The sequence below is a fragment of the Manacus vitellinus genome, unplaced genomic scaffold, assembly GCF_001715985.3.
Source record: "Manacus vitellinus isolate BGI_N305 unplaced genomic scaffold, ASM171598v3 scaffold_5_pilon, whole genome shotgun sequence".
Classification (NCBI taxonomy): Eukaryota; Metazoa; Chordata; class Aves; order Passeriformes; family Pipridae; genus Manacus; species Manacus vitellinus.
In genome coordinates this window covers 5329674-5343265 of record NW_021940682.1, presented here as the reverse complement: position 1 = coordinate 5343265, position 13592 = coordinate 5329674, and the positions used below count along the sequence as shown (strand labels likewise).

Genomic DNA, 13592 nt, shown 5'->3' with positions numbered 1-13592 from the left:
GCCTCCTTGAAGTTGCACCATTGTAGTTAGAGAAGATGCTCAAGAATGTGTGAGAGAGTGGTTATGAAATACCGTATTATGTGGTGTATTTTTTACCAACACAGAGAGAAAGAATAGGCAAGAGGAGTCCTATATTCCCTTTTGTATGACTAAACAAGAATGGACTTTATGCTGTGGGGGCAATATGTTAGTCCCTCCTAAGTTCCTCAAAAAAGGTGTTAAGCATACCTCTGCTATAGTTTGGACCATGCTGGAGTATTTTGAGGCTCTGTCCTGTCCTTGGGCCTACCTTGATCTCTTTGGTGATGCTCAAATGCTCATCAGAAGTGAATAAGAAATGCTTTATTTTGTCATAGCTGTTGACCAGTTGACCCGGTGTTCAGGTTCTGACAGGAGGGCAAGCGCTTGAGCCTGGGTATTTCCTGCTTTCCAATCTCCTTTTGCTGCTCCCAAACTCATGCTTATTGGAATTAGAGATATTAGCGGGCACATTTCTGCTTTTTGCCTCTATGCCCCTGTTCATGGATTTACCTGACTAAGGCTGTCTGCCTTCACAATCTCCTGTGGCAACAAGTTTCAAATATTCACTACCTGCTGTGTAGACAAGAACTTTCTCCTGTCTGTTTTAAGATGATCTATCACTGCTTTCAGTCAATGTCCTCTCCTTCTAATATTGTGATATTTAGTGATCAATTGTTCCACATTCAGCTTATCTATCACTTTCATAACCTTGTAAACCTTGATTGTATCTCCCACACATACCCTTGGCCCTCTCCTCTACAAACTGAAGAGGAGGAGATCTTATCTACATTAAAAGATGTGATACCTGGGATATGTTATAAATTTAATCTGCTTTCCTTGAAGAGTCAGCCAGCTGCTTACAAACACCTGCCTGCTTTTGTGAACCTGCTGAGTCTTTTAGTTTAGATTATGAACACTTTTCTGAAGGAACCAGGCTAGATCTATTCACAGCACTGAGGCAGTTGTAGCCCTTTCTTTGGTACCCCAGCAAGTTGCTTGTGCTCTTGGTGCATTACAGGAAGAATCAGGTGGATGTGTGATCACTTCTTCCAGCTGGATTCAGTTTGAAGAACCATCTCTATTCTGCAGCTGTGGGTCACAGAATCACAGAATGGGTCAGGTTGGAAGGGACCGCAGTGGGTCATCTGGTCCAACCTCCTGCTCAAGCAGGGCCATCCCAGAACACATGGCACAGGATTGTGTCCAGACAGCTCCTGAATATCTTGAAGATCTTGAAAGATGATCGTTAGCAGCCTTGCTATGGTGTCCATCAGCTCTCTCATGGATGCATTCCATCAGGGCCCATGGACTTTTGGATGTCAGGTTTGCCTAGCTGTTCTCTGACCCAGTCCTCCTTGGCCAAGGAAAAGTCTTCTTTCCGACATTTCTCTACCTTGATCTCCTGGGTCAGAGATTCCTGAGAGCTGACTTTGTCTGTAAAGACCAATTTAAAAAAGGCTTTCAGTAATTCTGCTTTCTTTGCACCATCTGTTACCAGAACCCCCCCCTCCATTTAGTAACAGACCCACATTATCCTTAGTTTTCCTTCTGTTATAGATGTATTTGAAGAAGCCTTTCTTCTTGTCCTTGACATTCTTTGCCAGATTTAATTTTAGATGGTCCTTGGCCTTCCTCGTCTCATTTCTACTTACTCTGACAACTTCTCTATATTCATTCCAAGTGGCCTGACCCTGCTTCCATCTCCTGTGTTTCCTGCTTCAGTAATGACAGGAGTTCCTTGTTCATCCACAGAGATCTCTTGCCCCCTTTGCCTGATTTCTTGCTCATCAGCATGCATTGTTCTTGACCCTGGAGGAAATTATCCTTGAATATCAGCCAACTCTCCTTAACACCTCTTCGCTGGAGGAACTTTTCCCATGGGATTCTTCTGAGAAGATCCCTAAAGAGGGCAAAGTCAGCTCTCCTGAAGTCCATGGTTACACTTTTACTTGCTGCCCTGCTTCCTCCTTGCCCGATACTGAACTCTACAATCTCACAGTCACTGCAGCCAGGGCTGCCCCAACCTTCACATCTCCAACAAGACCTTCCCTGTTTGGTAGTATTAGGTCAAGCAGCACACCATTCCTTGTGGGATACTCCACTACCTGTGTCAGAAAGTTGTCATCAATGCTTTCCAGAAACCTCCTGGACTGTTTGTGCTTTGCTGTGTTGCTTTTCCAGCATCTGTCAGGGTAGTTAAAAGTCCCTCATGGAGGGGGGACGCAGTGCCAAAAGCAATGGCAACAGCTACTATAAGGTTTCATATATTTTTTAATATTACAGCTTGCATTCATTTGTTCTTGCATTCAATGTTCTTAATCCCAAAGGATCCTAATGCACTTTATGAACTGTAAATGCAGGGATTGTTTTCACAGCATTAGACTTCAGCCACTCTCAGGGTAAAATGTGGCAGGTGTTTAAAAACAACAGGCACAAGTGTGTAGGGAGATGTATGAGGGATAGCTTGTTCTGCACTGAAACTGCATGGGGAATTTTGGCAAGCAGAACATAATTATCCTAGCTGGAATGTGGCCAGGAGAGCCAAAGTTAAACCCAACTCTAAACGTAATCATGACTTAGAATGGAGTTTGCTTAAAATAGCCCAGCGTGCTCACGGGAGAATGGCAGTCCTCAGATTTGGCATTAGGAGCAGGGATGGCTACGTCCAGCAGGTTTTAGGGAAGAAGGCATAGGAAAATTACAGGAAAACTGAGCTTCATTTCTTCTTCTCAAGTTGTGAATGTTAAAGCAGAGCCTAACGTTTCACCAGACCAGGACAAGTAAGATTCAGAGAGATAAACAGTTTCCTTGCCACTTTTCACTTCATTTGAAAATGGATGATGTATAGTAGGAGAATTGAAGTCTGTTATTGAGAAGGATTTTTTTTACTCTTTACCCAAGGACAGTTGGGATCCTCAAGGCCTTGCTCAGATTGCTTTTCATCTCTAGAAGATGGATAGGCTCCTTCATCCATGAAAATGAATGGTTATATCATTGTATATGAAATTCTGGGGTGAGATACAAATTTTGCCAGTACGTCCTGCATTTGTAAAATGTTTGTTTCAAGCTTTGTGAAGCTGCAAATTCCTTAGTGGTGGGTAAATTCAGATCTGCCTTTGATACTGAGGTTTGGAATCCTTTCTGGTTTCTTTTGTTACTGTGTCACACACTTAGGCAGAAAGAGAAACCAGCTTTCCTGGTTTTTTCCTGATATTAAGTACTCTTCTCACTGACCCCTCTTTTAAACACCCCATAGGCCAAGATTCCTGCTGGAACATATAAAATTTAAGCAAGAATTTATCTGAATGAATGTTTTCTTTTATTGGAACCTGACTAAGAATCAGAATTTGACCCAGTGTTCAAGAATAGTGAAAATTCATGTGGGAATTCAGTTCAGCTTTTCCAAAAAGTTCCTCATCAAGTACTAGAGATGTTGAGTAAGCATTAATAATTATACTCATGCCATCCTGATTTACTCTAGTTGAAGATTAGGCCAGGACTTTTGAGCAGTCATCTGCCCCCTGTTTTTACAGTTGAAATGTAACCAAGGTTTTTGTTCGATTGTTGAGTTTCATGTATTGCACGTGAGTCTTGGTCTTTACCAGTTTTCTAAAATCACCCAGTGGCCTTGAGTCCCCATTGCTTTGCTATTAAAACACTTCTTCCCAGAGGGCAGAGGCTGCACTGGACCAACTGCAGCCAGATGTGACTGAAGCAAGGTGGGGATTTCAAGTCAAAGGCAATATATTTATTTATTTAGTGACATCAAGCTGCCTAAGGCATTTAACCACCCCAGCACCACCACCCCAGTTATAGACTGAGCTTGCCATCCAAATGCACTCACGATAAAAGGAATAAAAATGCTCAGGAGACTGAAGGGAAAACTTTTTCATTGAAGAGAATTTAGAATTACTGGCTGTTCTTTCTGTTCTTTTAAAAATCTACAGAGCTTTGAAAAACTGTGCCTGTGAATGACAGAAAGATCTGCTTGAGAAGCCAGGCTCAAACGTGCCTTTTGGAAAAGGAGATCTTCCCTGACAGCCTTTTTCAGCTCCACAGAGACATATGCTATGTGAGATCAGGAGAGTACCTCTCAAACACAAGCTATCTCCTGCTGATAAATTGTCTCAAAGAAGCTTTTATTTCTATAGTATCCATACTATAGGAACTGCCTCCATCAGCTGTGCTGTCTGGAGCAATGCCAGTATTCAAACCAGCTGAAGGAGTTTCAGGAGGAATCTAACATCTAATCTCTCTTTGCTTGTTGTGTAAATCCAATCTTTCAGAACTTAAACAAAATGAAAAAGAAAAAAACAACTTCATTCATATTCATTCCTGGTGTAATTCTGCTGGCAACAGGAGTGCTGTGGTGCAGAGCAGTTCCCTTCCTAGGGGAAGTATAGTATGAACTTCATCAGGCATTGGAATCTGAAAATGGTTTTGCAAGGTTCCACAGGACACTGAAAAGCATCCCACAACTTTCACAGTATATTATCCCTGTCATGGTATTGCTTTGTATTGCTCTGACATTTGCCCTGAGGTAGGAACACAACAGCTTTTATCCTCAAGGACAACACTTGGAAGTGGAACTTATCTTATTCCTGATGTGTCACAGCTTTAATAACCTGTTGCCTCGGGGTACGAAGAAACACGTTTCCTCTGCAGCAGGCATCAGTGGGATAAACCCAGAGCTGGGAGCAATGGGTTTCTATTTACAGGATATCCTTATTATACCCAGGGCTTCCCAATAGCCAGTAATTTCCCTGAGCCTCTGTGGTTACTACTGTGCAGGACTTAGATTCCTGAGGACAGGCTATTGCTCATAATCAGAAGTAATCAGTTCTGCACAGGGTGTCAGCCTATATAATCTTCCAATACAAGCAGAATGTTAATTTTCTAATACAACCATACAGATCTGGAGTGCCACAATAGAGCTTGCTTTTATACATATGTATTAGATTAAAAAAAAAAGACCTTTGTGGAAACTAATGTTCCATAGAGCTTCAATAGAAAAGTGAAGCACTTGAGCTCAAAGGGAAAGAGGGCTTAAAATTATCTGCTTTCATTGAAACAATAAGCCACTTGGCATTTTCACCTTGGCCGGGATTTCCACACATTTGGGGGACAGTTCAATTGCTTTTCCATCAAATGTAGTTCAAACAATAAAAAAGGATAAACCAAAATGAGCAACCTACACTGGCTTTCCAACTGAAAACCGTGTGTTCCGAAAATATGAGAATGGAAGCTTTCTCTGGCAGCTAAATGGTCAGGGATTTTTCTCTTCATGCGTTTCTGGCTGGGAAAATAATTCCTGTGCAGTTCTTGCAATCATCAGCATAGGAGCCAGTGGTAAAGGCAAAAGAGTCAGTTTGCTTGCAGGTTTGATGTAGTTGCTGCTGGTTTTCTCTTCGTGAGAAGACAGACTCCTTGTGGTGTGATGGGACCAAAGTCCCCATCACATCAGGAGCAGTGGTAAAAAAAGTCTGCCAAAAGCTCTGAAACCACTGCTGACTTCAGCGGGAAAACACACGGGATCAATCCTTATGTGTCAGTCTCAGCTACTGCTCTCTCTCCAATTTATTATGAGCAAGGTGCTTTTAATATTCACAGTCAGCTCTAGGTATGTGTCTAAAGGACAATAGCATGCCCTTGTGGAAGAGGAGTTATCTTCTTCCTCCGGACTCTGTGTTAGGACTTGCCTGTGACTTGCCACAGGGAGAACAACATTATTTACTGAATACCAAAGTGCTGGCCTATTTTCACAGCCTGTAAGAAAGCCTTTTGAATAGCAAAGCAGCTCAATTTTAAACTAGGCAGATCCAATTTTCTTAAGGATGTTCTGTAGATTCTTACTTCTGCTGGTCAACAACCACCTCTTAAAACCAGCAGGTCAACGAACACCTCTTTAAACCAGCACTGCTCCCATCAGGTCAACATTCTTCATCCAGTGGAAATGATCATTGCAAGTTCCTGTACAGGCCCCCAGTGTTAATTGTGTTGTACAGAGGCAGGATGGAGGCCCATTGCTTTTTTGTGAATTGTAGAAACTCAGCTGAGGGTAGAACTCAGCCCTAACACTTTATTAGGCTGCAGACTGCATGTATGCAGCTTATATTCCTGAATATGTTGTATCACTATATGCTTTTACCCCAGTAATATGTGAAAAAAGGACCTTAGGGTGGACATTTTCTCTTCAGGGGTGCCAGCATCCTGGCTAGAAGCAAAGAAATGTCATCGGCAGGAATGGAGAGAGGGAAAAATGTTGTGCTGCTTGACCAGTAACTGCATGACTGCACCATATTGCACCAAAACAAAATCAATGTCACACCATGACTGTGTTCTCACAGTTCTAAAATCTGTAAGATATGCCCAGTGAAGCTCTTTGAATGTTCCCCAAAGTTGTGTGTAGCCCAGAGGCACAGTAAAGTCCATTTCTGTGTTACTGCTTTTCTGAGAGCTTTTACTAGTGTGTCCTCATGAAGGTAGTTGCCTCTAAGTAGAATCATATAATATAAAAGTAGCTGTGACCAGCATATCAGATAATTTTATGGACATGTTTAGTGACATCCACACTCAGAAAAAAAGCTGTAATGTGGCCTTTTTGTCATGCTTGGTGACCTACAAGATTTTTCCAGAATTGTTTGTTGTGTGTGCAATTACATAGTCCTTAATCACTGTTATACAACAGTGTCATTCACAAATGCCTTCTCTGGTGTCCACCACGAACATGGAAATGAAGACTCTTATCTCTGAGAATGTGGGGTATCTCACTACATTTGAGTTATGCAGATTATCCAGAGGTTTATGTTGATAAAAAATCTTTAAATTTCAGTTCCTTATCTGTGTGTGGTACATAACTGTGTGAGGTTAGAAGAGTTTTAGAGAATTTTAAAGATAGCTTGTCACAGAGTAGAGATCTGATTTTTGTGTTTCTCTTTCTAAAAGACAATCTGAGTTGTGTGGCTCCTAAGATAAAAACACTCAGTAGTGATCTGAAGTGGTTTTTATACAGGCTCCTATATCATGATTTTAAACAATAGTTTCTCAAGACATTCCATAGTTTGACACAAATGGAGACACTCTCTTTCTCCCAATGACATAAAACTCTTAGAATACTAGGGATGCAAGAGATCCATGTTTAAACTCAGCAGAAAATCTGTCCACCCTAAACTCCTGACAAGTGTCAGTTTGGAGTGTCACAAAGACACTGTGCCAAGGCCTCAAATTGAGACTATTTGACAGCTATATGACTAGTGATGCCATAAAAGTATTTTTTTATAGGACATTGGTGTCCATGGTTCTGATAAACCATCTTGATCATAACAGTCATTTGAAAAACGTGTTTCAGATTCGTGCATAATGTTTTCAGAATCAGTTATTATAGAGTTTGTTTCCAAAATTCCACTTCACTCTCAGATTCTACCTCTAAATATAAATCTAATCCTCCTTCCTTGTCCTGTTCTATATATACAGCACACCCACATGTGATAAAGCCTTCTGCCATAGCAGCAAAGAAAGGTGGAGGGGGGGGGAACGAAGGCTGTAGCTAACCTGTGGGAGCACTGAATGCAGTTGGCTGCTGCTCATAATGTTCAAAGATATAATTATCACATGCATGATGAGTACTACACCTGCTGCATCTCTTTTGCTTAAATAAATGATTCCTTAAAATGCCACAGAGCTGCCTCACTTGGAAACTATTAACCAGAGAGGTCATCAGAGGACTTCACACTCCCTGTCCTTCCCCTTCCACCAGGCAGGTTTGCTAATGCATCTCTCTCTCTTTCTCTCTCTCTCTCTTTCCACCCCCGCCAAACTTTTCCTATCAAAATCCTCACCACCTCCTTTCCGGTGCCCACCTTTCTCCTTCATTGTGATTTTTTTTTTTCATCTCTTCATTTCCCCTGTCTTTGTCTGAGCCTTCTTTCCTATTGCCTGTAAATCTGATCCATTACAGTTTGTAGGTAGTGCTTATCAAGCCAGAGTTCTCAGTGAGAAGTGGGATAGCTTTAAGGATGTGCTTTGTAGGTGCTTCACTCGGCATCTTTCTTAAAACTTGCTTTGTCTCTGCAGCACAATTTAGCATTCTGTTCCTCCAGTGCATTATTTCTTCTCTATCAAGAGTCTTGTGTTTGTCTGTAACCACACTGCTGCCTAGTAGGTGGCCTAGACAAGCTGCCTGTGACACAGCAGGAATGATGTATTCGGTGCAAAGGCTTCTTTTTTTTTTTTTTTTTTTTTTATCTTGGACCATCTGCTGGTGAAATGTTCCTATCACTCAAACCTCTTCCACACAAGGAACCTGACCCATCACTGATTACTTGTCAGTAACTGATGTCCTCAAGCAGGGACTGCCCGTTTTTAAGACTGCTACAGGAAGTAGTGTTAGATGCTTTGAGAATCACGTTGTCCCATGTCTACTAACAGTGAATCCAATTTTAAGGCAGTACAGTCAGACCTTTGCTGACTGTTGTCAACAATGAGTCACTTTCCTATCATAGAGGGAACCTTAAGGAAAGCTTCAACGCAGCAGAAATATCTTGTTCGTAGTCACTCCCCAGATTCTCATTTCTTCTGATATTGGTAGTGGATTTTGCAGCTTCCTAAATCACCACTGACTTGTGTCTTTGTATTTATTTGTATTTATTTGCACATTTATTTCTTTCTGTGCATCATGATGAATGTACCGAAAGACAGCCAAAGAGTTCAAAGGCCTTACAGGACATGTGTCAAGCAGAGCAAGGTTGTGGTTAGAGTATGAGGTCTATTTCTAGCTTTGCCTGTGACTTCTCATAAAAGGTTATTGGGATTATTTAGATAAATAAACCCAAATGCACGAAATTACATATTTAAACACGTGGGAACGTGACCAAATTTTCAGGAGTGCTTAATTCTGAAAATTTCATTGGTAGCAACAGAATCTGTTATTTTACAGACCTTTTTGAATGCAAAGCAATTTACATAGATAACAAAGACAAATAAGAGTTGATATCTAAGTTTGAAAATATCCATCATGCATTGTTTTTCTTTCAATTGCTGAAAAAAAAAGAAAGCATTGTTTTCTCCGTTATTATGGTTTCATAATGTGCTTATATATCCTGAAGTGATAGGTGATGTGTGAAAGTCTGTCTGTATCAAGGCATACATATTTTAATATATTAAAAAAATAGTGACTAAAAAAGAAAAAAAAAGGGGATGATACTTGAGAAATGAATTTGCTAACAGTAGTAGAGTGCCCCTTGCCTTAGGCCAGCCTTTTACCCAAGAGAAAAACTAGTTCCCTGATATCTATAGGTGATAGAATCCCATCATGACACAACTCCTGCTTCGTGACTCCCACCAAAAAACCCAAAATTTCTGTATCAGGGAATTCTAACCATGCCCAGTGCCTACACTGACTTACAGCAGACTCAAGAGGAAAACAGCATTGATTAAAAAATGAATTCAGCTTAACTTTGTTTCTTTCTATTACTATTTTCACAAAAGCCTTGGAGGTATGAGACAGCTTCAGAGACTTTAATGGCAATTCTTGTCTTTCAGGCATCGGATCTCAAAATCAAAATTTAGGTAAGTAAAACTGATTTTTGCTTTTCCTGCTTTCTGCTGGTTTTGTTCCTTACTTTGTGAAGTGGTTTAGTCCAGCATCTCTAGGATGCAGTGGTGATTCTAGGAGATACTGCCAAACATGTTAGATTTAGTCAAAAATCAAGATTGTTCTTCTTAGTTTTATACTGAAATAAGGCACAGGGACTACTGACATTATTCCACTCAGAAGTACCTCTCTGATTGCTACCTACGTATCTCAAACCATAAAACACAATATCAGAAGTGAAATTCAACCACATAATTATATTGCATCCATCAATATCAACCCTGTCAGCTCAAGGCTCTCTTTCTTACACTTTATTGCACTCCTCTGCTTTGCTTGATTGTAAATATTTCAGCTGATGAGGTTTGCATCTTATTTGTGAAGTTCTCCCCTTCACCCTGGGACATGGGGAGTTTTTTCTAGTTATGTTTGTTTTTCTGTTGACTTACAGATTTTGAAAAAGTGAAGCAGTCCCAAGGGGGTTTGCATTGGAAAGGCTGACTGAACTCGTGAAACTTGGTTGTTAAAGTCCATTTCTACCTTTTTGGTAGGAGCTGAGCTGCCTCCATAACCCTGAATTCAAAGTCAGTTTTATAAAAAGCTAAAATAAACTAAAAAAAACCCTAAAACTAGATTAACTTTCAGTATAATGAGTAACTGTGTCCTTCAGCTACCTAAATAACAAACAGTAATAAAAACTTTGGGATGCACATATGTGTACATCCTGCCTTTATGCATCCCTGTGTAAAGAGTGTAGGTGTGAGCACAAAAAAGCACTATACATTTTCATGTGCATGCACATTTGTGCACAAGTACACACTAAAGTCTGTGGGATTCCTAAGGATTTAATGACAACAATATTGTCTAAGCGTTGTGCCTATTTTGGAAGTTGGGAAGATCTTTTCTTGTCCTAAATCTACTGCAAAACACACAACCCTTTTTGAATGTTTGTGATAGCTTGTCTGGGTGCCTTTATAAATTGCACAGATAAAACACTCCAGATTGGATTACCTGTTAAAATGTTGCTGCAACATTCTCGTTCACATTGTGTTCACATTGCCTGGTGTTAGTTCATAGAGATGCTGAATCCTGACCTCAAGTAGGGCCATAGTTTATCACTGAAAATAATATACAAGAGAAGAATAGACAAGAAAAGTTCTTTCCCTCTGTAATGTAGTGTATGTGTATGTCCCTTCAGAGACACACTCACACATATGTATATATTATCTATATAAAACTATTAGATTTATTATACAGTGGCAAGTGTTGCCTGGAAACTGGTTGCTATGCAAGTTAAATTCTGACGAGTAGGAGGTGTGTAATTAGCTTTAAATATCTTCTGTGGTTAGTAATTACCCTCAGAAATCAGTGACACAAGGGGATATGTTCATGGAAGGCAAACTTTAAAAAGTCTGTTGATTAGCAAATGGTACCCTTAGTTCCAGGCATGAAGGTGAGATGCTGAGGTCCCCTAAGTTTTGGGGTTTTGTTATGAATTAGGCCTTGTATTGGGATTACTCCTGAACATTACTGAATGTTGGAAATGTTACATGGATTTTATTTGACCTCACCTCTCCAAAGATGTAATCCAAAGGTTCATGTGGCATAGTGGGTATCTTTTCAGTGACTATCCTGAGGCTGGGCAAGGTCCCATTGCAGACTACAAGCATCAAATACAAGGAGAATGATTATTTTTGTGGGAACTGGGCTAAAAAAACCTCTCAGGGTATCTGCAGTGGATGTCTTAATCAGATTAAGATATTGCTTGAAGATGTTGCAAATTGGTTTAGGACCAACTTTATTCCTGTAGATAAAGGAAGGATGATCACAACTGTCAACTCAGATGAGAATGAGAGAATGTTTCTCAGAGTGAACTTTAAAGTTATTCTCTACCTCTCTTGAACAATAAATCAAGACTAGAGTCTCTCTTGGCAGAGAATTGCAATAGCCTGTGGATCCCTATCTGAAAAGAACTTTTCCTTTTTCAATATTTCAAGCCGCTACTGGCGCCGATGGAATCGATTCTGCAGAAGAAAGTGCCGTGCCGCTGTCAAGTCCAATGTTTTCTATTGGTTGGTGATCTTCCTTGTGTTCCTCAACACCCTCACCATTGCCTCTGAACACTACAACCAGCCAGACTGGCTCACGGAGGTCCAAGGTGAGGAGAAGCTGATGGTTCTGTTCATTATGGTCAGTGTCAAAAAAGGGAGCGGAGAGAGGAGCTGGTGCATTAAAGCACACGATGTAAAAGGAGAATCTGAAATAATACAATAAACATCCCTGCCTACAATGGGAGAAGTTTTAGGAAAAATGTAAGTACCTTGTTTCCAGCCAAAGCAGTGTTTCCTTGGGTGTAAGTAAAACCAGGAATTTATGCTAAATATATATTTGCAACTGGATTACCAATTAATGGATTGCTACTGAGAGCCTCACGTTCTCCAAGGTTTTCCCTGAAATGGCATTTATGATAATTTTTAATTGTTAGGGAGGTGATGAAGAGTGATTTGTAAAGTTCTCCTGTCTGCAGAACAGTTGAATTCTCTCTGGAGGTGAGAGCAGCTGAAAGGCTTAATTAAGCAACAGTAGGTAGCACAGCAGCTCTTCTGTTCCCACTCTCCCCTGCGGATGACAAGTGTGATGGGAGGTTGTGCACAGGAGGGCATGTCCCTGCCATTGGTCGTTGTGTGGTTGTGTAATACATTGCAGCTGGATATGCAGTACATAAGAATTGCTGTAACCACCCTGGTAAAACACTTCTGTGAATGAGATGCCCACGCTTTTGAAGTTCATTCTTTGAACCAAGCTCATACGAAGTTAACTTTTAAGACTGATCCCCAAAAAGGTTTCTTAGCAAGGGCCGATGATTAGTTGTGGTGATCTTTTGACTAAGTTTCCTTAATCTGTTCCTTTTTGTTTTTCATGAGACACTGCCAACAAGGTGCTGCTAGCTCTTTTCACGGCAGAGATGCTGCTGAAGATGTACAGCCTTGGTCTCCAGGCCTATTTTGTGTCCCTCTTCAACCGCTTTGACTGTTTCATTGTGTGCGGAGGAATCCTGGAAACGATCCTGGTTGAGACAAAGATCATGTCACCACTGGGCATTTCGGTTTTGAGATGTGTTCGACTCCTAAGAATATTTAAAATCACAAGGTACTTTATTGCTTCTTTGGGACTGAAGGGGGGCTACTGCTCAGCGCACAACATATATAGGTACAGGTCGCTCACATCCCTGGTGTTTTTCACTTTTTCTACCACTAATTGGGTAGTGAGAGGTGTAGGTTAACAGTCCTCATCTTCTGCCACCTGTGGTGGGATGGGGAGGACTGTGCAGACTGGATATCCCTGATGTGAGTGATAAGGATTGGTGAGGAGCCTGGCATAGGGAGCTGGAGACACTTGATACCATGCAAATTGTTAAACTGAAGCCTGGAATGGTAGTCCAAGCTGAGATTGGGCTCTTATGGTTCCCTGCAAAAGTCAAAGCAAAACTAAAACAGCAGATAGCCTTGTGACCTTCTCTGATGCTTTCTGGGGACAGAGAGGAGCCTGAAAGACTGCCTTGAGCTAAAACAACATTTGACTGAGGAGCCCATGCCAACTCCAGTAGACTCAACAGTGGCCTGAGTGGGAGATTGTGTCAACACCAGCAGCTATAGACGAAGGATGTTGCCAGCTATTCCCCTTCAAAGGAGTCCATCATGAAGCAGCAGCTTTATGAACAAGCCAGACTTTTTCCAGATTCCAGTATCCCTTCTTTTTCCTTTTCATTCTTTCTCTTGTCCCTCTACATAAAGGCACATTTAATACATGTGTAGTAAACAGGCACTACTTCCTGAGTCAGGTACCTCCAAAACCACTGGGTTGGTTTGGCAGGGCTTTTTCAGCTTGAGGGGAGGTTGTAGGAGAGATCAGCTCCAAACTTGACCAGATGGGAACTCTTGGAACTAATTTTACCCAAGTGCTTACCCCAAGTAGCACAAGG

At 41.1% G+C, this 13592-nt stretch overlaps 1 protein-coding gene across 10 annotated transcripts in view; it reads left to right on the top strand.

Moving 5' to 3' along the window:
• Positions 1-13592, top strand: part of CACNA1C (calcium voltage-gated channel subunit alpha1 C) — a 430938-nt gene that overhangs the window by 310796 nt on the left and 106550 nt on the right. For all 10 annotated transcript variants that reach the window (XM_018080309.1, XM_018080308.1, XM_018080306.1 and 7 more), the window contains exons 11-13: positions 9562-9588; positions 11608-11768; positions 12535-12760. In XM_018080309.1, coding sequence (XP_017935798.1) covers positions 9562-9588; positions 11608-11768; positions 12535-12760 — 414 coding nt within the window. The remainder of the gene's footprint in view (positions 1-9561; positions 9589-11607; positions 11769-12534; positions 12761-13592) is intronic.